This window comes from Neofelis nebulosa, chromosome 7 (genome assembly GCF_028018385.1).
Source record: "Neofelis nebulosa isolate mNeoNeb1 chromosome 7, mNeoNeb1.pri, whole genome shotgun sequence".
Taxonomy (NCBI): Eukaryota; Metazoa; Chordata; class Mammalia; order Carnivora; family Felidae; genus Neofelis; species Neofelis nebulosa.
The window spans coordinates 81,408,334-81,435,452 of record NC_080788.1 but is presented as its reverse complement, the minus strand read 5'-3'; the positions used below and the strand labels follow the sequence as shown (position 1 = coordinate 81,435,452).

Below are 27,119 nucleotides of genomic sequence, written 5' to 3'. Positions count from 1 at the left end.
CCATAAGATGCCCCTACTCTGTATACCTCATTCCACACCGGAGAAAAGAGAGGTGAAGTGGCGGAGTCAGGTTGATCAGTTTGGAGTGGCTTGGCAAGACTTCAAGCCTTCTGCTTCCTCAGCTAGGCGATTTCAAGCAGTGCACAGGGAATGGGTTTGGAGCACAGGGATGTGTACTCCATCTTTGGCTCCACCATGTACCAGCTATGACTTTGAGCAGGGTATTTAACTTTCTGAGCGTTGTTTCCATCTATAACATTTGTACCACCTACCTGTTAGTGCTGTTGTGAGGATTAACTGCTGTAACTTTTGTAAATCATCAGGCACAGCATTTCCCTTTCCCGTTGACCTCTACCCTTGATCTGTGCTTTACCATGGCAGTAATCAATTCTTCTAAGAATCATTTTTGGGGGCAGATAAAATTGGTTTCTGAATCAGCCACGCTGGGGGCTTGAGGGGATGGACCTGCTGAGCTGCCAGCCCAAGACAGCATCAACAGTGACCCTGGCTGTATTGTGGATGGCCTGCTGGGGAACTCACACCAGGACAGATGGGGCTAGGCTGTGGACAGTTTGAGAAAAGCCAAGGTTTCCCCAGAGATTTTTTTTTTTAAGGGCCCCAAATCTTTACAGGCCCCATAGAAACGTTTCTCGGAAACTTTGCAATGGTCTTCTTTTAAGTGAGTTGAGGCAAACTTGAAAAAATTGTTCATTCATTGAGCACACTATTTCTAACTTAGATTTGGCTGCAAACACAACATGAAAAGAGACCACCTCCTGTGTCTTTCATGAAGTTTTAACCTAAAAAATATTTTCTGAACATAGGTTAAAGTCTAACTTCTCTGTTACTAAGGAAACTGGGACATTGCTTTATCTTCTCTGGAGCTTATCACCTTGATGAACATTGTTGTCTCAAGCCCCGAACATGAACCACTTTGATCACTTTGGCAGATGATGTGGTGCTACGGACTGAATGTGTTACCTACAGACTCTTTGGTTGAAGTTCTAACTCCCAATATAATAGTATTTAGAGGTGGTGCCTTTGAGGGGTAATTAGGTTTTCATGAGGTCACAGGGATGGAGCCCCCGTGATATGATTAGTGCTCTTACAGGGGACAAAGGGACTAGGACTCTCTACTATATGAAGATAAATCAAGATGTCTGTCTGCAAACCAGAAAGAGGGTCCTCACCAGACACTGAGCTTTTGGCACCTTCATCTTGGATTTCCTAACCTCCCAAGTTATGTGAAATCTGTTCAAGCCACTGGTCTGTGGTTGTTTGTTACAGCAGCCCAAACAGATTTTAAGTTATAGCCCAGGACCAAGTCAGGTTAGCAGGTCACTACCCAAAGAGACCTCTTTTTCTTGACCTGTGCTTTGTATGATGGCACTGACTCCTGAGGGGTAGGAATAGAGGAAGTCGGTCTCGTGAATCTGGCTGTTTTATCTATTATCTGGATGTTTATCTGTAACATTAGAGATTCCTCTTGATGAGGCTCATTAGGAGCAAAACTCCCTGGCCTTGAGAGGAGTAAGAGGTTTTCCTCTGGAGCAACTGGTTTGCTTTTTTCTTAGAGCTGAGTTTCATGACTGATCAACATTCCTTCTTGGTGCTGCATACCAGGAAGGTTTGAACCAAATTTAACACTTAATTTTCCATATTTTTTAGATCTTCATGGGACAAATGTTTTGTATTTGTCCATTCTAGATGTTAGTTGTTGTCATTATATAATGAAGGGATTTTATGTGATAAGATGTATTTGGGTGTGCTAGAGGATGAAGAGACTTTAAGTAAGTACTGTAAAGTCTAGAGGCAACATGGCAGACCAGAAAACCACGGGGAGGTAATTTAACTATTAACCAGTCAAGTAACATTTGCTTTTTTTTTTTGAGAGAGGATGCAAGTGAATGAGGGGCAGAGAGAGAGAAGCGGGTCTTGTGATCACTTGAGGCAGGACACAAACTCATGAACCGTGAAATCACCACCTGAGCTAACGTCAGATGCTTAAGCACCTGAGCCACCCAGGCACTCTTTTTATTTTTTTAATATTTGCATAATTCTTAAATTTTCACTGGTTTCAGTCATAACAAATCCATTATAATAATATTTTAATATTCAGGCAGAACTTTTCCTAAGTACTTTCTCTTTTGTCAAACGTAACAGGAAAGAAAATGTACAATGTTAAAAATTTATTTCTGAAATGCTTTATTCTTTTAATTAGTATACATTATATTAAGTATAGAATTTCCTTAAAAATTAACTCTAAGTTTCAATGTTAGGACACTGATACGAAGAAGAAAACATCTGGCTCTTTTGACTTTTGTCTTTACATTTATCCAAGTCGTTTCTCATATTAAGGTTCTTTTATGTTATTTCTGTCCAAGTTGTGACAGCTAAAACAAAACATAAAAATAGCTTTACTTTAGTCACAAAAGAAATACACCTTAAAAATGTACTCTTTAATCATGGTAACATCTAAGCTCCATTATTTCATTCATTGCATTTGTATCTAGAATAAGTTTTCCTCAAGATTCACCACCAACTGAAATTCATTTAAAACTGAATAGTAATAATAAATGCTGTCACAATAAAAAAAAAAATGGATCAACATTATAGGTACAAATTCAACTAATGGAAAACAAAAACACTGAGAATAAAATCAATATTAACTCAGTATGAAAATGTAAATAAAACTTTCATGTACAACTTCACTGCTGACAGTTTACTTCTCCACATATTTTAATTAATTTGATATTTCTAAAACATCATTAAAAAGAAAAAAGGCATTCAAATTCCGGAAGGCTGGGTAAACTCCTACTGGACTAATTCTCCCAGGGATAGCAATTAAAACTTTAAACAACATGCAAAAACCAACTACCTGAAGGCAGTGGAGAACAACTGCAAGCTGGCAGGTTCGGGAACAGAGGTGACACTTGGAAGGAAAGACCTGCACTGGCTGACTTATGTGGCTCTTAACCTCAAGAACGACCCAGAGTATGGGGACAACTAAAGCCGCTGAAGGTGAGGAGGAAATCCAGGAAAGGAGAGGTCCAGAGTGTGGGAGCCCTAAATTTTGCACATGAACTTTTCTGATATCTATGGTGAAAAACCTTGAACCAGGCACAAATGAGAGGGACTAACAAGCAAGATGTGAGCTGCTGCCCAAGAGACAGAGTTTGACATGTGAATTTTACCAAGTTAATTGCCGGCTAAAGGCCCAAATCAACACTCTTTAGGGAAATGGAATTCAGTTTCCAAAACAGCAATGTTAAGGATACAATCTAAGACTAATACATGAAAGAACAGAAAAATTGGACCCATTCTCTAGGGGTAAAGGGGAGAGACTGAGATAGATAATCCATGTATTGTAATTAATAGACAAGGGTTTAAAAGAAGCTATAACAACTATCCTCAATGAAACAATAGAAAATATGCTCACAATGAAATGACATAAAATCCAACCAGAAAAACACAAACTATATTAAAAAAAAAAACCCAAATGAAAATTTGAGATGGTGTAAATACAACATTATTCAAATGGTAGAAAAGAGATAAGAAAGCAAAGAGTGAATCTGGAGATAGTACAACTTAAATTATATTTAAGCCCAACATTAGGTGTAGAGACTACTAAAAAAATTAATTAAAAACAAAACAACCCCCCCACCCCAAATCCTCAGAGAGCTGTGGCAGAATATAAAATGTTGTACATACAGGTGAATGGAGTCCCAAAAAGAGAGGACAAAATTGAACACAGAATATTTGACAAAAAGCGCAGAAAATTCTCTAAATCTGGTGAAGATATAAACGTACAGATTCAAGAAGCTCAGTGATCCCCAAGATAAATACACACGAAGTTATACATAAATACATAATAACTGCTGAAAACCAAAGATGACAAGGAAATCTTGAAAGCAGCCAGAGAAAAATAACCTATTACATATAAAATTGTATCGATCTGAATACTATTGACTTCCTATCAGAAACAATGAAGACTGTGGAATAGTATCTTTAAAATTCTGAAAAACTGTCAATCCAGAATTCTATATTCAGCAGAAATATTTAAGAATAAAGGTGAAATACATTTTCATATAAAAGAAAATTAAGTGAATTCACTGCTAGCATACCTGAGCTACAGTAAATGTTAAAAGAAGTTTTGCAGTCAACAGATGGAAATCAAAATCTACTAAAGGTAGGAATGAAGAACACTGAAAATCGTATCTGTGTAAAGGGAAAGGCTTCTTTATGATACAGATGAGTGAAGTGATACAAATGGTAACACTGTGTACTGTCTTGTGAGGTTAATGATATATATGTAGATGTAAAATATGTGACAATCACAGAATAAAGGCTGAGGGAATGGGTCTATATGCTATATTGAATGCAAGTGGTACAGTATTAACTCTAGTTTATGAGAAGTTAAAGATGTATATATTGTGATCTCTAGAGCAAATGCTAAATTAATAATATAGAGATACAGCTAAAATAAAAAAGCATTCAAGTAATACAAAGGAAGGTAGGAAAGGAGGAAGGCCTAACAGAAGACTAGTAGAATACAAACAGTACAATGGTAAACCTAAACCCAATCATACCAATAATTACCTTTGATGTTAACCGACCAACAGACACCAATTAAAAGGCAGAGATGGTCAGAATGGTTTTGAAAAAAAAAAACAGGTTCCAACTATATCCCATCTGCAAGATAAACACCTTAAATATGAATTCATAGGCAAGCTGAAGCAACCAGATGGAAAAGTTATAACCTGCAAACCTTAAGACTAGAGTGGCTATAGTCAGATAAAGTAGACTTCAAGATAAAGAGTATTACCAGATACGTAGAGGGACACTGCATAATGAAAGGGTGCATTCATCACGAAGACACAGCAATCCTCAATCTGTATGTACCTAATAACAGAGCTTAACAATAAGTTGACCTACAACTAAAAGGAGAGTGACAGAACTGAAGGGAGAAACAGTTCCACAAACATAACTGGAGATTTTAATACTGGTCTTTCAATACCTGACAGAACTAGACCAAAAAAGCCCCACAAAACCACACATCAATAAAGACACAGAGGATTTAAGTAATGCTGTCAACTACCATAACCAAAATGAAATTTACAGAACCTTCTTACCACTTCTGCATAATGCAGGTTCTTTCTGAAGTGCACACGAAGTGCTCAGTAAGAGAAACCATAAAAGATATTTAAATAAATTTTGAAACAATGAAATCATATGCAGAATGCCTCCTGCTGCTGCATGACTCAGACTCAGAGAGCTTCCGACCTCGCCCTGAGCCAGGAGCTGGCCATTGTGTCTCAGTCTCCTGGAACCTTCAGATAAAGTCCTCCGTCCCCGTCTCCTCTCTGGTCACCTTCAGGCAGCGGCGGCCCCAGGGCTGCGTTCCTAGAGAGGTCTGGGACCTCAAGAGGTCACTGCCCCACGATGGGGCAGGATTTCCAGCCCCTCTTCTGGGTTTGTTTTGTTTTGCTTTGAAATCTAAGTTTATTTCAATTAGAAATCAATAAGATATTTAGGAAACCCCTAAACACTTGAAAACAACATCTCTAAATCACACGAGATTAAAAAAAACCCACCAAGTATATTAAAAATATACAACCAAACCCCCCCCCCAAATATATATATATAAAACATGGTGATGAAAATATATTAACATTTGTGAAATGCAGCTAAAGCAGTGTTTGGCAAGAGTTTTTAATTTTATGGCTTTAAATGCTTATTTTAAAAAAGAAAAACTAAAGAATTTAATATCCCAAAGTAATCAAAACAAAAATCAGCATAAACATCTGCTTCATTAAAAAAATTAACTAAATTGAGAATCCTCTAGTTCACCCAAGGAAAAAACAATCCATTTAGTTTTGCCTATTCTTTTTTTTTTTTTTTTCAACGTTTTTTATTTATTTTTGGGACAGAGAGAGACAGAGCATGAACAGGGGAGGGGCAGAGAGAGAGGGAGACACAGAATAGGAAACAGGCTCCAGGCTCCGAGCCATTAGCCCAGAGCCTGACGCGGGGCTCGAACTCATGGACTGCGAGATCGTGACCTGGCTGAAGTCGGACGCTTAACCGACTGCGCCACCCAGGCACCCCTAGTTTTGCCTATTCTAATACATTACATAATCTATGGTGGAAAAATATCAAGACCTGCTTGGGGATTGAATAAGGGCAAGGATTGACTGGGGAACTTTGTGGTATGATGGTTGTGTATCTTGAACAGGAATCTGGGTTATTCAGGTGAACACAACTCACAACCCAGGAATGTACACCTAGGAGGTATATACTTCACTGTTGTAAATTTTAAATTTTCTGAATTTATCCGCTCAAAGATTTGGGACAATTGAAATAATTATTTATCAGAATTTTCTTTATAGTAGTCCATATTAAAACCTTACATTTTTATAGCTCCTATGGTTTTGGCTTCAGTTGGTTCAAATGAGTATGATGATTCTCTTGCTCTTTTGAAAAATATCATCACCAAGTTATGGTATGTTACAAGAAACAAACTACCAACATACACTTTACCTGTTTTATGAACTGTGTAGCATTAAAAAGTTCACTGCAGCCATATAAAATGTGTTTGCCTTGTTTCCCCTGTAAAAATAAGAGAACTCAGATACAGGTAACAAGTTATACTTTCAATATTACCAAGAAGAATGATTAAGCCTAATTAAGACTTTTTGTTACCCCTCAAAATCTTTTTGGGGGGCGAGGGAAGAGGTTGTTGAATTTTAGTATACACATATCTATTCTAAAATCGCATGGAATAAAGTGACTGCCACGTTTCACACAAACGATTATCTATAAAATCTTAGGTCAACATTCTTCCAACATAAGATCTGTACTACCTGAAGAAAACATCGCTAGTTTTGTTATGCTGACAGTAGTATACGGTACAACTATGGCATGAATGGTCACTGCAGTCTCATTTGTGCAATATAGGATTTACAATAATTTCATTCATAATTTTGGCAGAATACTGTAACCCAATTACAGCAGTCAAAACTTCTACTGAATTCTGTAAGTCCTTGATGCTGTAATTATTATATGTATTGTGTACTTGAAAGAAAATTCATTTCTGTAATTTGAAAAGTTTATTCCATAACAAAGCAAATATAATAATTCATCAAGAAACATAATTATGTTTTTGTAATACAAGAGAAAGTTCTCTGTGATGTATCAGCTGAATAAACACGGTTGGCTGAATAAATGTTCTAGATGGCCATCTCTGAGAACAACAACAAAAACAGTCATACCTCACTGTTACATAGAACAATTACACAGGATTGGTCATATAACTGGGTCATATAATGTCAGGATCTACTCAAGACATTAATAAAAGTAGAGGTCATAGCATAGTAGGATAAAGAAAGCAAAGGGAAACATTAGAAGAGTCCAAATATTCTAGGCACAGGCCCTAGGATCCCATCTCAGTAGCACAGAACACATTTTATTTTCATTTGTGAATCTCAAGTTACAGTGCAGATACTCTGGTTGCAGGGAAGCTCGGTCTTGTCCAAGGAGGGGTCTTCATACCCCTCTGATCACATATCCATGACCAGGCTCAAAGAACGGAAGCAAGAAAACATTGGTGATTTGCACCTCATTTCTTTCATATTTATGTTTTCTATTAAGCAGTGCTGACAAGCTAGTGTTAGTTGCCCCCAGTCTATCTTGGACCCTAGCATCGTACTACATTAATCACTAGCTAGGACATTTCATTCGTGGTTGGCGAAATGTTAGCACCATGGCTTCCAAGGTTCACAGAGAAATAAACTAGCAAAGGAGATTAATCGTGTACTTAGTCCACACTCCCTGCACCATCCCATCCACACCCTTCATCAAGCTTTAATAATCACTCATCATAATTTTTCTTTTTGTATCTTCTACAGCATTTACAGATTAACATTAACACCAAAACACTAATTTTCTGTATCATCCAATGAGGAATAGGGTTAAACACTGCAGCCAATATTTCAGTGCAAACTTATTCTTAATTATGCATAAACCTGATACTTCCTCCTTCCATTAAAAACTGAACTTTATGAAATGTACCAATAAATACCTGGATCCAATGTAACAATTATTAACTAAATCTATTTCATTCTCTAGCCAATCACCTTCCATCAAAAGAACTTATGGTGGCTTAAAGTTAAATTACCTATACATTTGGTTACTTACTACCAAATTTTTAGGGTCAACACAGTTTTATTAGCAAATTGCCTTTGAATATTAGTGCATATTATTTCTGTAACTATAAAGAGAAGCAAAAGGTTTCTCTACTGGAACACATATTCAAAGTCTTTTGTGTGCTTTATATATTTGTTCCAGAAAACCTATGCAAATGACTGAGTTCCCAGATACCTTCGAGTTTGAACTTTGATTTCTTTTTTTTTTTTTTAAATTTTTTTTTCAACGTTTTTTATTTATTTTTGGGACAGAGAGAGACAGAGCATGAACGGGGGAGGGGCAGAGAGAGAGGGAGACACAGAATCGGAAACAGGCTCCAGGCTCCGAGCCATCAGCCCAGAGCCTGATGCGGGGCTCGAACTCACGGACCGCGAGATCGTGACCTGGCTGAAGTCGGACGCTTAACCGACTGCGCCACCCAGGCGCCCCTGAACTTTGATTTCTTTTGGAGATGTACCTTTTAACTTCAAAATATCTGATAACAGGTTATTGCACAATTGGGTATTATAAATTTCTTTTTAAGCTTATTATTTATTTTGAGATAGAGCATGAGCAGGGCAGGAGCAGAGACAGAATGAGAGAGGATCCTAAGCAGGCTCCACACAGACAGTGCAGAGCCTGATGGGGGCTTGAACTCAAGAACCTGTGAGATCGTGACCAGAGCCAAAATGCAGAATCAGATGCTTAACTGACTGAGCCACCCAGGCACTCCAGATATTATAAATTTCTAAACTATACTTATGCTTTAATAAATATGTTTCCACACATAAATGTCTGCTCTCAAAAGTGAAGAAATTAAGAAGATAGTTATTTCTATGACAAAGGACTGGCTACTGGTTTCATTTTGCAGCTGGCTCTACTAGTACGTTCAAAAGGCCAGTGTCTATGGAGTTTTTTCCTAGTACATCTTCTCTTGAGAGATGTAAAAGCCTTTGTCAAACACGCCCATTCTTGGCAGACCACTAGAGTGTCATTTATCTATTGCATCTTTTAGATACACACTGTTGTGGTATAGCCAGTATGTTCTATATTTCAATCACAAACGATTTTCATTTTTTTTAAAGTTTATTTATTTAATGTGAGAGACCGGTAGAGAGAGAATCCTCAGCAGGCTCTGTGCTGTCAATGACAATCTCATGAACCGTGAGATCATGACCTGAGCTGAAGAGTTGGGACACTTACCTGACTGAGCCACCGAGGTACCTCAATTTTCTTGTATTTTTCAAACTGTAGTCTTTGCTTAAGAGTACATTTCATTTTTTTTTTTTTTCTTAACCTTTTCATCCCCTTCATCCATTTCTCCCACTTACTTCTTGGCAACCACCAGTCTGTTCTTTATATCTGAGAGGGTTTTTTTTTGTTTTTGTTTTTAAAATGAGTCCACATAAAAGAGAAACCATACAGGATTTGTCTTTCTCTTATTTCACTTAGAATAATGCCCTCACGGCCCATGTTTGTCATGTTTATCATGTTTGTCACAGATACCAAGACTTCATTCTTTTCTATGGCTGAATACTTCAGTGTGCATGCATGCCTGCGTGCATAATTTCTTTACCATTCATCTGTCAGTGGATACTTAGGTTGCTTCTGTATCTTGGCTATTGTAAACAATGCTGCAATGACTGAGGGTGCAGATATCTTTTCCAGTTAGTGTTTTTTTTCTTCACAAAAATACTTAGAAGTGGAATTGCTGGATTATATGGTAATTCTATTTTTACTTCTTTGAGGAATCTGCATACTCTTTTCCACAGTAGCTGCACCAATTTACATTACCACCAACAGTGCATGAGTATTCCCTTTTCTCCACATCATTGCCAACACTTGTTATTTCTTGTTCTTTTTGATAATGGCCATTCTAGCAGGTGTGAGGTGAGTCTTACTGTGGTTTTGATTTGCATTTCCCTGATGATTAATGATGATGAGCATCTTTTCACGTGTCTGTTGACCATCTGTGTCTCTTTGGGGAAAATGTCTAGGTGCTCTGCCTATTTTTAAATTGGATTATTAATTTGTTTGGTGTTGAATTGTGTAAGTTCTTTGTAAATTTTGGATATTAACCCCCTGCCAGAAACATTATTTACAAATGTATTTCCCACTCAGTATATTGCCTTTTCATTTTGTTGATGGTACCTGTTGCTGTGCAGAAGCTTTTACTATGATGTAGTCTCATTTATTTTTGTTTTTGTTGCTTTGGCTTTTGGTGTGAGATTAAAAAAAAAAAAAATCGCTGCCCATACCTATGTCAGTCAAGGAGTTTATGGCTTGTTTTCTTCTAGGAGTTTTAAGATTTGGGGTCTTAGGTTTAATTCTTTAATCCATTTTGCGTTAACTTTTGTGTCTAGTGTAAAATAGTGGTTGAATTTTATTCTTTTGCATATGGTTGTCTAGTATGCCCAGCACCATTTAATGAAGAGACTGTCCTTTCCCCATTGTATATTCTTGACATCTTTAAGTTAATAAACCATATACCGCATGGGTTTATTTCTGGTCTGTCAATTCTCTTCCACTGTTTTAATTACTGTAGCTTTGTACTATAGTTTGAAATTAGGCAGTGTAATTCCTCCAGCTTTGTTCTCAAGATTGTTTTGGCTATTAAGGGTCTTTTGTGGCTCTATACAAGTTCAAGATTGTTTGTTCTATTTCTGTGAAAATGCCCTTGGAATTTTGACAGGGATTGTAATGAACCTGTGGATTGCTATGAGGAATATGGGTATTTCAACAATATTGACTCTTTCAATCCATGAAACACAGAATACCTATTTGTGTCTTCAATTTCTTTCACCAATGGCTTGTAGTTTTCACTACACAGGTCTTTCAGCTTCTTCATTAAACTTACTCCCAGGTATTTTATTTTTTTAATGTGATTGTAAATGATTTTTTTTTTTTTTTTTTTACTTCTCTGTTAGTTTATTAGTGTATAGAAACGCAACAGATTTTTGGGTATTATTTTTGTATCCTGAAACTTGACTGAATTTATTAGTTCTGACAGTTTTTGATAATCTTTAGAGTTTTCTCTATAGGTCATCTGCAAATAGTTTTCTAATTTGGATGCCTTTTCTTATTCTTGCCTAATTGTTATGGCTAGAACTTCTAATACTATTTTGAATAAAACTGGCATGATCAGGCATCCTCATTAATATTACTGAGTGTTTTAAAATTAATTTTATCAAATACATCACTGTTATACCAAATAGCAGTTACATTATGAGCTAGATTAACATCATTGCTAACTTGATCAGTTTGAATTACTGTAGTATTTTCTTTGCCTTCCCAACAAAACTGGCCCAATGTGAACCGGTATGACTCAAAGGCCAAGTCAGATAATTCTCCACTCTTGTAGTCATAGCCATAAGTTTTGTTTCATACTACATAGTTGTACTGATATGGGTTTCTAATGTCAAAGACCTAGACCTAGCCCAGTTCTTCCTGAATTCACAACAAAGGAAACATTAACACTAAATAAGATTAAAAAAAAAAAAAAAAGAACTTTGAGAATAATTACACTGGGTGGCTTAGTAGCTACTAAAATGTAATGGCTTTAAAGGGAAGCTATGAAAACCTCATAGTTAACATTATCCTTAATGGTGAAAGACTAGATGCTTTGACCCTAAGATCAGGAAGAAGATAAGGAGGTCTGCTACTTATCTATTCAATTCAACATTGTATTGGAGATTCTAGACAGAGTGGTTAGGCAAGAAAAAGGAAAAACCATTCCAGATAGGCTAAGGAAGAAGTTCAACTAATTCTATTCACAGATAACATGATCTCCTACACAGAAAGTTCTAAAAATACTAAAAAAAAAACCCCTAACAGTTAAGAAATGAGTTTACTGGGGTTGTAGGACACAAGATCAATTCACAAAAACTCATTTTTATTGGATTGCAATGAGTAATCCAAAAATGAAATTAAGAAAAAACTTCAGGAGCGCCTGGATGGCTCAGTTGATTAAGCATCTGACTCTTGATTTAGGCGCAGGTCATGATCTCAAGGTTCATTGGGTTTGGGGCCCATGTTGGGCTCTGTGCTGACAGTAAGAAGCCTGCTTGGGCTTCTCTCTCTCCCCATCCCCTACTCACGTGTGTGCTCACTCGCTCGCTCCCAAAATAAATAAACTTAAAAAAAAAAAAATTCTGTTCATAATAGCATAAAAATACATAGAAATAAATTTAATGAAAACTGCAAAGCTTATGTTCTGAAACCAACAAAAACAAACAAAAAATTATAAAAATAAAGAAGATCCACACAAAGAGAACAAAATCCCATGTCATGGATCAGAAGACTTAATTAACACTGTTAAGATGAAAAGACTTTGCAAACTGATGTACAGATTCAATGCAATTCCTGTCAGAATCCTGACTAACACTGACAAGTTGATTCTAAAATTCCTACAAAGTGTAAGGCATCCAGGAAATCAAAAACCATCTTGAAAAAGAAGGATAAAGTAGAAAGACTCACATGTCTGGAGTATGAAACTTACTACAGTGCAATGGTAATCTACAGAGCATAGTACCGGCTCAAGGATAGATCTATGGATCAAGAAACAGAACTGAAAGTCCAGAAATAAACCCATACATGTATGGTCAGCTTATTTTCAACAAGGCTGCCAAGTGTATTCAATAGGGAAAAACAAAAAAGTCTTTTCAATAAATGGTGCTGGGACAACCTGGACTGCCACATACAAAAGAAGAAAGCTGGGCCTTACTTCATAATATATGCAAAATTAACTCAGAATTGATCACAAGACCATTATATAAAGTACTCTTAACACTCAGTAATAAGGGGCATTGGGGTGGCTCAGATGGTTAAGTGTCTGACTCTTGATTTCAGCTCAGGTCATGATCCCAGGGTCATGGGATCAAGCCCCATTTAGGGCTCCGCAATGAGTATGAAGCCTGCCTGAGATTCTCTTCGGTCTCTCTCCCTCTTCGCTGCTTGTACTCTCTCTCTCCCTAAAAAGAAAAACAAAACCCAAACCCCTCAATAATACAAAGGCAAAATAACTCAAATTTTAAAAATGAGAGCAAAGGATTTGAATGTATCTTTCTCCAAAGATACACAAATGGCCAATGAGCACATGAAAATAAACTTGATGTCTTAAGTCATCAGAGAAATGCAAATCAAAACCACAATGAGTTACTATCCCACTCCACTAGCATAGTCAGAATCAAAAAGTCAGATAACAAGTGCTGACGATAATGCGGAGATATCAGAACCCTCATATACCAATGGTGCGAATGCAGAATGGTCCAATCAGTTTGGTAAACAGTCTAGCAATTCCTTAAATAGTTAATCATTAAAGTTATGATGACCCATGATATTCCATTCCTAGGTATATACCTAAGATATGAAATGAAAACATACTATTTACATAGAATAACACTGGACTATGACCTATGGTTCCAGGTGGACAGTAGCAGGTTTCATCCAGAATAGACACTGATTTTGGATCTATACATCTGGTTACTGAAGCAAACACCTTTAACACTCTATTAGAGTCCTCAGCAGAAACTGTTTCAATTTAGAGTCCCTTTTTATATATCATTTGATAAAGAAACCCATGTTGCTGCAGGTGCAGTTCAACAAGTGTGCTAAGAAGCCTCATATACAATAGACTGACTTATGTACTTTACCAAACACAAAGTAGATGGACTGAAAATTGGAACATTTGGAAAAACTTATTTTCTAAATTGGGCACATCTCTTTCTGTGGCTTGTATGATGGAATGTGTGTTAAAATATGACAGGCATGTAATTAAAGGGGGAAATCAACAGTGGATAGATTGTTGAGATACTGCAGGGGAAGTAAGGGAGAGATGAAGAGAGGTATTAACACAGAAACTGACAAAAATTTATTCTGCATTTCTAAAAAATTTTTTTCTCTACCTGATCCTGTAGTTCAGGGACATGGATCAATTGCAAACATGACACCAAAACAATACCTCTAATTTGAGGAGTGATGTAAAGGGCTGTTTCTATTTCCACCTGTCTAAACTGGGATTAATGGGAGGACCAGAGAGTCCTATAAGCGTGCACTTATCCACCCCTACTTCACTGGGAATGGACATCTCTGGGAATAGACAAAGGGGAGAGCACTGGCCAGTCTCATACTGCTGCCAGCTCTAGTGATCAGTCATCTTTGCTGAATCTGACAGTCTTCTAAATCAGGGGCCAAATTCTGGGTAAAAAAAGGAGCCAATAAATGAATAATACAAAAGAAGAAAGCTAACATTATCTCTGTACCTTGTAAGAGGCCAAGAGCAAGAGAATAACACTCTGAGCTATATTTACACATGCCCACAAGGCCTGCAGAAATTGCCTCCTTCATTTGAAGCTGAAGGTCCAAGATGGTTTCTAGGAGTTTAAAGAATGATTTAATCTGCAGGTACTCATGTCGTGATGACGCCAATAACATCTAGGGGATAAATCCTCTGAATAATTCTAATCCTCCTTTTTCTTTTACAGGTTCTGTATATTCTAGAAGATCCCTCTGGGGAGGCAAAATTAGGATACTATTTCCACTAAAATGCATACAAAATAATTCGTTCAACAGCAGAGACAAAGACCAGTGTATAACTATTAACCTAAGTGATGATCTGTTAAGAAAAGTGCTTGGATACAGGAACTTAAAATGTCTTCTGCATGCCTGACTAGTCATAGTAGCCTGTGTCCTACTGCCTCCACACCATGTTTTTGTGGGTGCGGAATAATAATCAAGGAAAAATACTTAGGAAACTGAGACCAAGTAAAAGATAAAGGGCTTACATACCTATCACTGACAGTCTGATGTTCTTCTGATGAAAGCAACTGATCAAAAAACTATACTTAGTTGATAACTGTTACACAGCATCAACTTATTAATACATTTCACAAAATTAAAATTTCTATAGTAGAAAGAGGTAAGTTGTGAAGCTTATACATGAATAAAAACAAGTCTGCGGTATTTGGCAGACTGTAATGTTTCTTTAAAGTTATACCTGCATTTCTGCCACTCTACTCCACTAATGATTAATATTTTGATGTTTATCCTTCTTGTTTTTCTGTTCTATAAATGTTAAAAAAAAGATGCAGAAAGAAGAATGCTGACAAGTCTAATTAAGAAAGCTTAACCAGGACTGGGGTGTGTGGAATGTATAAGTACGGATTAATTTCAGCTGGTCTGTTGCAGCCCTTTGTTTATCCCTGGGAACACCTGGAACACTCATATTGCTAACCCTTTGCCAAACCTAAATGAAATAGATCAACTAGTGATTAATATAGTCCCCTGCAAGGGTCACAGATAGATTAGGGGACAACTTGAACTAGCTTGTCAGCACTGTTTATAGAAATAGTACAGATTAATGGTTTGCACCTGGTTCCTGTTATGTTTCCTTGGTTTACTGCTTTTGAGCCTGCTCATGCAGCCTGGTTTTGACTATATGACCAGAGGAGGGTATCAAAGACCTCTCCTTGTACAAGATGGATGTTCCCCCGAGACCACAGCATCTTACATAGATCTTGGTGTTTCACACTCTGAAGTATGTACTCTGCAACTGAAATAGGATCCCAGGAATTGTGCCTGATAGTTTTAAAGATCTGTGACTTTTTTTTCCTCTTGTACCAAAATCTCCACCTTTTTAAAGTCTTACATAACATAGAACATAAGGGATGATAATTACTTAATGTTAAGCAAATAAATGAAGATTACAAAATGTCATTCCAACAACTGATAATTCTATTGCCCCTACATTTTAAATGGCATTTTTGCTCTTCATATCCTTTTGCTTAGTTGTCTGTTAGTCCCTGCTGCTCCTGTTGGCTTTGACTAGCACTCTACTGCTAATTTGCTACCTCCTGTTTGCTGAAAAAGCAGACATTCCAAGTGTGTTGCTGATTTAAGTCAACAGGATGGGGGCAAAGTGCTTACTATTCGGGGAAGTGGGTTTGCTAAATCATTTCACTAAGGCAGACTTTTTGGGAGAGGAGCTTACTTAAAGTCTCTAAACATGTAAAGTCAAATTAGGATAGAGAGCTGCCAAGTACATCAGTAAGATACATTATTTTCCAGATCAAGTACAATTTTAGGCCAGAAACATGATAGGAATAGGAAAACAATGAGCATATGGGCATTTTTCCATATATATAAGGACTTTTAAACTACCTCTAGAAAAAGGGTTGAGAATCAAACTAGCCACCAAGACAATGCTAGTATTTTAAAGACAAGGAACTGTGAAATACCAAATGCTTAAGGAATTAAAAGGCCAACACGTACCTTTATATAGTCAGTAAGATTTTGATATTCAATGTAGTTGCCTCCTCCCACCACAAAAACAATTGCCTAAAATGCAAACAGAAAAAGAAACAGGTAAGTTGAAAAAATCAGTATTTTAACTTTCAAGCAACATGGCTTTTAGTTTGGAGCATATTCCACAACTTAGGTAAAAAAAATAGAAGCTAGCAAAAGGTCACATCCTAAGTACCTGATTCTACTTCAATTAAAAAAAAATGTGTTTTGGGGCGCCTGGGTGGCTCAGTCGGTTAAGCGTCCGACTTTGGCTCAGGTCACGATCTCGCGGTCCGTGAGTTCGAGCCCCACGTCGGGCTCTGGGCTGATGGCTCAGAGCCTGGAGCCTGCTTCCGATTCTGTGTCTCCCTCTCTCTCTGCCCCTCCCCCGTTCATGCTCTGTCTCTCCCTGTCTCAAAAATAAATAAACGTTAAACAAAAAAAAAAAAATAAAAAAAAATAAATAAAAATTTAAAAAAATGTGTTTCCAAAAAGTATAGAAAAAAACTGACTTCATTCTTCATACAATTAAGTAATAGCAAATAAATCTAAAGGGCTTTCTCTAGAAGGCTTTTTAGAATTTGAGGTTATTTACTGTAGGTAGGAAAAACAAAATTAGCATTTACATAATCTCCAATATATGTTCTTCACTGTATTTTTATTGAGATGCTTATTGTATTTCAAATGAAAGCACAGTCACAGTATCTTCACAAATTTGGAATCCAATTTTAGAAGCAAGTTCTATGCATATAAAACTTTTACCACAGTCTTAGACTCCTTTTTCTGTGAATTGTTAATTTTGTATCAGCTTTTTTACTTTTTATTTAAATTCCAGTTAACATACAGTGTAATATTAAGTTCAGGTGTACAATACAGAGATTCAACACTTCCAAACATCACCCAGTGGTCACCACAGCAAGTGCTCTCCTTAATCCCCATCACCTATTTCACCGATCCCCCCACCTTCCTCCCCTCTGGTAATCATCTGTTTGTTCTTTATAGTTAGAGTCTGTTGCTTGGTTTGCCTCTCTCTGCCTCTTTTCCCTGTGTTCATCTGTTTTGTTTGTTAAATTCCACATATGCGTGAAATCAGATCATATTTGTCTTTTTCAGACTGACTTATTTCACCTCGCATAATAATCTCTAGCTCCATCCATGTCATTGCAAATGGCAAGATCTCATTCTTTTTAATGGCTAATATTTCAGTGTGTGTGTGTGTGTGTGTGTGTGTGTGTGTGTGTGTGTGTGTACACATGTATCTTTATCTCACATCTTTTTTATCCATTCATCAGTCAATGGACACTTACATGAAAGATGTTCCACATCACTCATCACAGGGAAATACAAATCAAAACTACAATGAGCTATCACTTTACACCTGTCAGAGTGGCTAAAATCAACGACACAAACAACAAGTATTGGTGAGGATGTGGAGAAAAGGGGACCCTCATACATGGTGGGAATGCAAACTGGTACAGCCAGTCTGGAAAAGGTTCTTCAAAAAGTTAAAAAAATAACTACCTTATGATCCCTGAGCAATTACACCACTAAGAGTTTACCCACAGAATACAAAAACACTAATTCAGAGGGATACATGAACCCCAATGTTTACAGCAGCATTATCTACAATAGCCAAACTATGGGAAACAGCCCAAATGTCCACTGACTGTGTCAGTTATTACTAAGCTTAAACTCTTTTAAGTAGTTTTATGCATCAGAAAAATATAGTTACTAATAATTTTTTAAAAAGAATCTTGGGTACACAGAATTGGATGTATCAAGATTACCGGAAAGTAACTGTAATAAAGCCATGTTTAAGATGAAGATAATGGTTCAAACTGGTCATCTTCCTTCCTTTTTAGAGGCAGAGAATTTTTATATAGAACTTACCTCTTGGAATGGATTTTTGTTCCTTGGAACTGAGCTGTAACAAAGAAAAATGATACTGAAAATTTCACCTGAGGCTTTCATTACAGATGAAAGACATATGGAAATACATGCATGTACACACACACTAAATATAAAAATGTATTTACAATCCTTCCTCCTTTGCTTTCTTTGCGGCTTGTCCTTAGTTTTGTGTATCCAAATAGTGAATGAGGAAGAATATGCTGGAAGTCTATGTGTCAGTATCTAAAAGGGGGTAGGGCAATCTGTTAACTTTAAAATGAATGCAGAAGAATATGCTAGAAGTGTATGTGTCAGTATCTAAAAGGGAGTAGGGCAATCTGTTAGCTTTAAAATAAAATTCTAGGGGCACCTGGGAGCCTCAGTGGGTAAAGTGACCGACTCTTGGTTTTGGTTCAGGTCATGATCTCATGGTTCATCAGTTTGAGCCTCACATTGGGATTCCCACTGTCAGTGCACAGCCCACTTGGGATTCTCTCTGTCCATCTCAAAATAAATAAACTTAAAAAAAAAAATTCTAGGAGAAAACTGAAAGGGAGAAGGCAACACTGAGCAGCAGCTCTCATAAGGAATAAAATCTGGGTATAAGGTAAGTTGATAAAGTACCTATTTTAGTGGTAAATTACATAAAATTTTACCATACGCAACATAATTTCATAGTTTGTCAGTATCTACATTTGTGAAAAAACTATGTCAACACATGTGGGGGAAGGATAACAATTTAGAGGGGAGATGGGAGGAGGTATTTCCATTTTGCTGTAGCTCATTTCTTTGTATTTATGTATACCACTATGTATCATTATATATATTAACCACTATTTCTGTATTTATGTTTTAAAAAAACTTATTTGGTGCTAAGATATCTTATAATAAAGGTATTTTTCAAAGCTTTTGTGAGTCATATATGTTTGTTTTCAGTGCTAAAACAGGCTATACAAAGAGAGCTTAGATTTTTGAAAATGTCAACCAACAGGAGAGAGCTATTATCCCTTCTTTAATTATTTAAAGGCTGATTCCACAGCTCTATCATCTTTTCCTCATTTTTATGGCCTGTCTGAATATTCCATAAAAAGGGCCAGAAGTCCACCTGATTGAAACACCTCATCAGTGTTTAACTTCCTTCTGGAGTGTTTTAAGTTCCTCTGAGAGTAGACATGGATGGAATAAGGAGGTGAGACCTAAATAGCACAGTATTACTAGTTATTAATAACCAAGATTAATTGTGACAGAATAGCTCAGAAGGCTGAATCTATTAAAAATGAAACTGAATTCCTCTGTCTTATCAATGCTAATACTCATTATTATGCATAAACTACAGGGAGAATTAAGGTATTTCTCAGTAATTTTTAAAGAAGCAAAACATATCTACCTGTTAGCCATATGCAAATACAAGGAAGACTAAAATGTAAGCTGTGAACTGGAGAGTATCAAGATAGGAAAAGAGTTGTAAATCTACCGTTTCAAAGTGTACAAATCAGTGGTTTTTAGTCTATTTACAGAATTGTACAATCTTCGCCATTGTCTAATTTCAGAACATTTTTATCACCTCCAAAAGAAGCCCCATACCTATTAGCTGTCACTTCTCATTCTCTCTCTCTCTGGTAATTTATTTTGTTAAATTCTTTTGCCAGTGTTATTAGCTGCTGGTTTTGCAACTCTGGTAATATTTCTGGAAAGAACCTTTTAAGTTACCAAAACAATCTAATCATCATCTATCTAGTGATTAGATTATCAATTCTATCTTACAAAGATGCAAAAGCTTGGGATAAAGCAGAAACATAGTTCTAAAGATCCCAAACATAAGATGTAGGCAAGAAACCAGTTTCACCCAAATTTTAGTGCTAAAGATCATTCTAAGAAGGTTTTTTCTTCTCCTAATTCTATTCTTTCTCTATGTCTTGTAGGCTATTTTTCTTTTTTTTTTTTTTTTTTTATAATTTTATTTTTCATGTGTTTCTCCTAAATTTTTTTTTTTTAATTTTTTTTTTTTTTTTTTTTTTTTTTTGGGACAGAGAGAGACAGAGCATGAACGGGGGAGGGGCAGAGAGAGAGGGAGACACAGAATCGGAAACAGGCTCCAGGCTCCGAGCCATCAGCCCAGAGCCTGACGCGGGGCTCGAACTCACAGACCGCGAGATCGTGACCTGGCTGAAGTCGGACACTTAACCGACTGCGCCACCCAGGCGCCCCTTGTAGGCTATTTTTCAAACTACCATGAATTAAACCTTGGAAAATAATATCCATAATGAAGTAAACAAGTACTTTCCATACCATGTTTGTTACAAAATAAGAGAAATTACTTGTGGAGTATTTCACTGCCATAAAATATTTATAACAATCCATAGGGCCTGGATTTTATGGACCATATAAAAAACAAAACAAAAAAATCCAACAACTGGGTATTCAACATAAAGTTCCCACCTTTGCTTCGGTTCAGTAAGAATATTCATTTAAAAACATATTATTCATATTCCCCTTCCCACACACTTTGTAATACTGCCATCTCGTCATTAAGAAAAACCAAAACAACTAAAATATAATGTATGTTTTTGGTGTGTGAGTGTATATACTTGAAAGGAAAAGAACCAAAATGTTAAGTACAATTAGCAATGATTATCTCTAGGTAATGAGATTATACATACTGTTCACTTACCAGTTTTCTATATAGTTTGAATATTTAATAAGCAATTATTGACTTGTAACAAAAAATCAATTTTTCCATTCTCGGTGGGGTGGGGAAACCTATAAACAAATTACACAAGTCAAGAGCTGCTTACCTGTCATTGCCCCGTAGCATTTTGGGATCAAAATATCTATAGTCATCAGTTTCCTATTAAAAAAAGCAAACAGAACTTGATTTCTCTTTAGAGTTACGGTTTGGCTTTGAGTATTTTATTTCATTAAGCTTTTAATATGGTAGATTAATTAAATGTGTGCCACCACCAACTGAACACTTACTACATGTTGAACATTATCCTAAATGCTTTATTATTTTTTAAATGTTTATTTTTATTTTTGAGGGGGGTTGGAGGGGCAGAGAGAGAGAGAGGGAGACACAGAATCCAAAGTAGGCTCCAGGCTCCAAGCTGTCAGCACAAAGCCCAATGTGAGGCTCGAATCTGTGAGCCATGAGATCATGACCTGAGCCAAAGTCAGACGGACGCTTAACCAACTGAGCCACCCAGGTGCCCCAACATTATTCTAAGTGCTTTAGATGAAATTACTCACTTAAACCCCACAACATCTGTGAGGTAGTTACTCTTACCTCTTTTTTTTCAGATGGGCAACATGGGGTACAGAGAAATTATAGAACTTTCCTAAGATCATACGACTAGTAAGTAAGGGAACTCCAGACTCTGAACCCAGGAAGTCTAGCTTCAATTCCCAAGCTTCTAACTACTATACTATACTACTATACTATTTCTTGAAAATTTACCATTTTATAAACCAAGTAATTATTTTGTCTTGTTTTCTATTTTAGAGTTTTATTATTTAGCCCTGATTTTACTGAATATACAGACGAGCCAAAACAGGTTCATAATCTTATTTGAAACATTTAAAGTTAGATGTATTCTGGAATTTTGAATTTAAAAAGTTTTAGATAGCTAATATAATGCATAAACTGTGTATGTAACATTCCCAGCGGGTACCACCCCATCATCTACCACATTGATATTCTATAGCTAAGTATATGAATATTAACATAAAGTAGGATAAATTCAAGCCTCAACTTGAATTAAAATTAGGTTTTGCCACCAAGTGAATTATACAACATCTTTCCAATTTTCAGAACTTTGTAGATTTCAGAAGTTGTAGATAAAGGACTGTGGAGAAACTAGCTTCTTGATATTAAAGGAGCTGAGAAGTATTGTTTTACTGCTTGTAACAATCATTTCCTTTTTTCAAATTTTATTTTAGAGACAGAGTGAGAGAGCCTGGGAAAGGAGCAGAGGGAGGGAGGGAGGGAGGGAGGGAGGGGGAGAGAGAGAGAGAGGGGGGGAGAGAATCGTAAGAAGGCTGCATACTCAGTGCTGAGCCCAGTGTGGTGCTTGATCCCACGACCCCAGGATGATGATCTGAGCTGAAAGCAGGGGTGGAATGCTCAAATGACTGAGCTACCCAGATGCCACTGTAATCACTTCCTAATCTCTGCCTCTCTCTCCTTCCATAGCACAGTCAGCCAGAGGAATTTGTTCTTTTCTGGAGTGTGGATGGCCCTACCCCCACCTGATCAGTGATAAGCTCTGCATGTATTGCCACCACCTATTCCTGTACTCAGTGGTGGACAGGGTTTAACCAATTACAGAACTTCCAGTGAACTCAAAAACTGCATCAGAATTCTTTAACACTTAGCTCCAGAAAGCCACTGCCAGCCAGATTTACAAGGTGAAAACTATGTGATACTGTCTTAATCCCTTCTTTCAATTTATCCAGTCAAAACAATCAAAGGAGAACACTTAGTAAGTGATTAGAATGCATCTACCATATGACTCTACTTATATGTGGAATGAAACAAAACAGATGAACACAGGGGAAGGGAAGGAAAAATTAAATAATATAAAACCAGAGAGGGAGGCAAACCATAAGAGACTCTTAACTATGGAGAACAAACTGAGGGTTGATGGTGGGGGGGTAGGTGGGCGGGGGATAGGCTGAATGGGTGATGGGCATTAAGAAGGGCACTTGTGGGGGTTCCTGAGTGGCTCAGTTAAGTGTCTGACTTTGGCTCAGGTCATGATCTCATGGTTCGAGAGTTCAGGCCCTGCCTCAGGCTCTGTGCTAACAGCTCAGAGCCTGGAGCCTTCTTCAGATTCTGTGCCTCCCTCTCTCTGCCCCTCCCCTGCTCACACTGTCTCTGTCTCTCAAAAAGAAATAAACATTAAAAAAAAATTTTTTTTAAGTAAAAAAAAAGAAGGGCACTTGTGATGAGCACTGGATGTTATATGTAAGTGATGAATCACTAAATTCTACTCCTGAAACCAATACTACACTGTATTAACTAACTTGAATTTAAATAAAAACTTGAAGAAAAAAAAAAAGAATTCATCTAGAATTAGGTTATAGCATTTTCAAGCCTTTGAGATAAGATACATTCAAGATTACTACTAGTTAAGTCTAACACAGTACACTTTGCTAATCTCTTTGGTATTTTGCTAAACTATCTTCAATGCTCCAAATCAAGTTGTCTATCTGGGAACAGGAAAAGGAGAAGAGAAAGTACAGGCAGCTGTCTCATCTAGCAGATGGATGAACAGATGCGCTCAAAGCAGAAAAAAATCTACTTTTTCTAATTAAAAAATGTGTCTGTAGTAATGTGCCTTCAGTTATACAGTGAAAGTCAAAAGAACTAATAAAGGAACTTACACAACGTAGAGGAACATTAGAATAAGACCCCAAATTTAGCTATCCGTGTATCTATGACAGAATATTGTGGAAAGCATGTGTATATGAGAATGAGTAGCAGGCAGAAATACAGGAATAGCGGGCTTTTGGTTCCAATTCTGCTATTAAAAATGGTGTGACTTGGGATAAGTCACTTAACATCTCTAAAGGTTTCCTCTCCTTTAATTGTTCAAATTACTAATTACTTCTAATTGTTCAAATTACTTCTAATGTTTCCTTAAACTCTAAAGCTCTGTGATTCCATAAAAGGCATGTTTCTTTGCCCTAATCAATATATCATCGTGGTGAAAAATGTGGCCTGCTTAGCTCTGCCATTTATTAACTTTGTGTCCTTGGGCAAGTTAATTAATTTTATTGTGCCAGTTTCATCTATAAAATGAAAATAATAGTATTTTCTTAGAAGGTTCTATTAAGAATTCAATGAAATGTGAAAAATGTTTTGAATGGTTCCTGGCACATAAAAGGGTGCAATATTAGCTATTATCTTTATTATCATCATTATTTATCATCTCAACTTCAAGATTAGGGTCATGCAACAAAGTATCTTAAACTTAACTTCCTTAACCCCTTATAGATTTGGCATCTGCCTAAAATTCTGCATTTATTCGTATTTTTAATCTTTAGTGTTTGGGATAATATCTCTCACATATTTATAGCTTATTATGAATTACTGTTCTCTAAGATAACTAGTTTTAAGTATATACTTCTTTCAGGCTTTCAGGCTTTTCAAGAATTGTTATTACTTCATATATTCTAGGATGTTTTAACAAAGTCTATTGTTACTACATTGTTTACCATTTTCTCTGTATCAACTCCTAGATGGAAGAATCCAATCCCTTATATCTTAACATTATAGACGATTATTCTCTCATTGCTTTCATAATTGTAGTTACCCCTTTGGGGGATGTTTTTATTACACTCTTTGTTTCCACATGGGCAGATTTTTAAGTAAGTTTTTGTTAATTCCCTTTGATATTATAACCATGTTTTAACAATTACAAAAAGTGACACAGTGATCTGAAGATTCTGCTCATTCTTAGCACGGGATCCTAAGCCTTGCTGCCAAGTCTATACAGAGATCCAGATCAGTCCAAACTAGGGTTTTGATGCTGCCTTTCTTGATTCTAGACTCTTGTGACAACCGCATTCTAGCTGCCATAGAAACAGGATGGGCTGTTTTATGAAACAGATTGTGATGATTTTCACATTCTTTTAGCTTGGAAACCCAGTAAATGCTAAGAATATTTACCGGTCTATCTATCCAACAATTTATCTCTCTCAATTTACTTTTCAGCCCAAAAGAATTTAGTGCTATCTGAACACATGCACTTAAAAATTTCACTTCTCTCCTAATTTAATTTTATAAAGTTAAATTGCTCGGGTACTCTTTATACTACATCAATTGATGCTCACTAGTTGTCATTTACAGAAACTTGCTCCTTAGGATATATTTTATCTACATTTAATTATACATGAAGAATATAATCTACACTTAATTTGAATGAGAGCTGGCCAGAATAGTTACAGCAGCTGAGAAAACCAATTCTCATTACCTGTGATAATGACTAAAAACAGGCTCTTGGAGAACATGGACTCTTTTTTTCCCTCATGTAGTCTGCTGTGATTAAGTGCACAATGAACTCAGATTTTATTATCTTTCATAAACTGAGTTTGATACATTCACGAATTTACAAGTACAATATTATACGCTACTCACAGGATTTGACTTCATCTCCATGAGATTGTCTAAAATACGAGTAACAGGTAGATTCTGTAGAAAACATAAATATTTTGTTAAATATTAGAAAAATAATCAAAATTGTTCTCTATTAACAAAACAACCAAACCATTTCACATTTAACTATGCTCACTTTTTGATTAAACACATTCTAAAATTAAGAATTCAGTGAATGGTGTCATAGATGTAAATATCCTTGGCACTACTGAAGTTTCTAGAAAAAAATATATAATTCTAAATCAAAAGGTCCTTTTAATGTAAAAGTGTAACCAGGTTTCAGTATAAACACATGTTTGGGCTTTTCACTTTGTTGGATGTTTGTTTTTTAATACTAGTAATTGCAATCTTCTGATAAAATAAGAATCCCATTTTCCCCCCATTTCTGCAGATAGTAAGTAAGAGTTTCTTTCAACAGAATAACTTAGGAGCATCTGGGTGGCTCAACTGGTTGAGCGGTTTACTTTGGCTCAGGTCATGATCTCATGGTACATGAGTTTGAGCCCCACATCTAGCTCTCTGTTGTCAGCACAGAGCCCACTTTGGATCCTCTGTCTCCCTCTCTCTCTGCCCCTTCCCCCACTCACGCTCTCTTTTTCTCAAAATAAACATTAAAAAAAAAAAAAGAAGAAGAAGAGTAACTTAAAGTTTGAAGAAACTCAGAGTCTCTCATTTCTAATGTATATTCTTTTAAGCCAGTGGGGCGCCTGGGTGGCCCAGCTGGATGAGCATCCGACTTCGGCTCAGGTCATGATCTTGTGGTTCACGAGTTCAAGCCCCACGTCACACTCTGTGCTGACAGCTCAGAGCCTGGAGCCTGCTTCAGATTCTGTGTCTCCCTCTCTCTGCCCCTCCCTGATTCATACTCACTCTCTCTCAAAAATAAACATTAGAAAAACATTTATATTCTTCTAAGCCAAAAAAATACTTGTGCTCTTCCAAAAATGGGGAAATGGATACACACAAATTTTATTGACCATTTTTGTTTTGCCTGGGATAAACTCCAAATTTCCAATGACATACTTCATTGTCTTCTTACAGAGTAAATTTCACGTTGAACATGAATGTTTAACACTGATATTGGCAGAAGATTGCCTCTTGACATGCTTACATGCCTTGGGATACAAAATAGTATTGTTCCATTTCATTCTGATGATTTTTATCATTATTTTAACATAACAACACATGGAATACAGAAAATTTACTAAGTGACTATTATGTCTGTTCAAACTGCATTCCCACTGGGATGATATTCTGCCCACTTTGAACCGATTTCCTTTGTGAACTGTACAGGATGTTCTGTAAAGAATATTTTGTATCTTAGAGACTTCATACAACAAAGGCAACATTAAATCTGATTATTTAAATGTAGATAACAAACACATTACTATTTTACAAAAGTTTTGCTTTCTTTAGGACATAAAATATTTTGTTACTAAAATGGATTATCACTATGGAAAATGCTGCTTTGCCCAGACAGAAAATTTGCATTTCTTTTTTCTTTCTCTATATTAGCAAGTAAAAACCTTTTAAGATGATTTTACCAAGTAAAATTAAAGCTATTTCATTATTCCCTATTTGTGTTGGCCAGGAACTTTTTAATATAAAC

At 36.5% G+C, this 27,119-nt stretch overlaps 1 protein-coding gene and 1 long non-coding RNA gene across 3 annotated transcripts in view; one reads left to right on the top strand and one right to left on the bottom strand.

Moving 5' to 3' along the window:
* Positions 1–2,188: 2,188 nt before the first annotated feature.
* The window catches only part of SCFD1 (sec1 family domain containing 1), a 117,880-nt gene continuing 92,949 nt past the window's right edge, over positions 2,189–27,119 (bottom strand). Inside the window, exons 20-25 of one of the 2 annotated variants that reach the window (XM_058738727.1) lie at positions 25,493–25,546; positions 21,150–21,202; positions 18,355–18,388; positions 16,453–16,518; positions 6,541–6,609; positions 2,189–2,393 (exon numbers count right to left, since the gene is read on the bottom strand). In XM_058738727.1, coding sequence (XP_058594710.1) covers positions 2,370–2,393; positions 6,541–6,609; positions 16,453–16,518; positions 18,355–18,388; positions 21,150–21,202; positions 25,493–25,546 — 300 coding nt within the window. In that variant the 3' untranslated portion in view covers positions 2,189–2,369. The remainder of the gene's footprint in view (positions 2,394–6,540; positions 6,610–16,452; positions 16,519–18,354; positions 18,389–21,149; positions 21,203–25,492; positions 25,547–27,119) is intronic. The other variant, XM_058738728.1, reaches the window with a different exon arrangement.
* On the top strand, positions 18,775–22,943 carry LOC131517056 (uncharacterized). Its single transcript, XR_009264362.1, has 3 exons — positions 18,775–18,961; positions 21,652–21,706; positions 22,544–22,943. It is a non-coding gene; the product is annotated as an uncharacterized LOC131517056 (long non-coding RNA).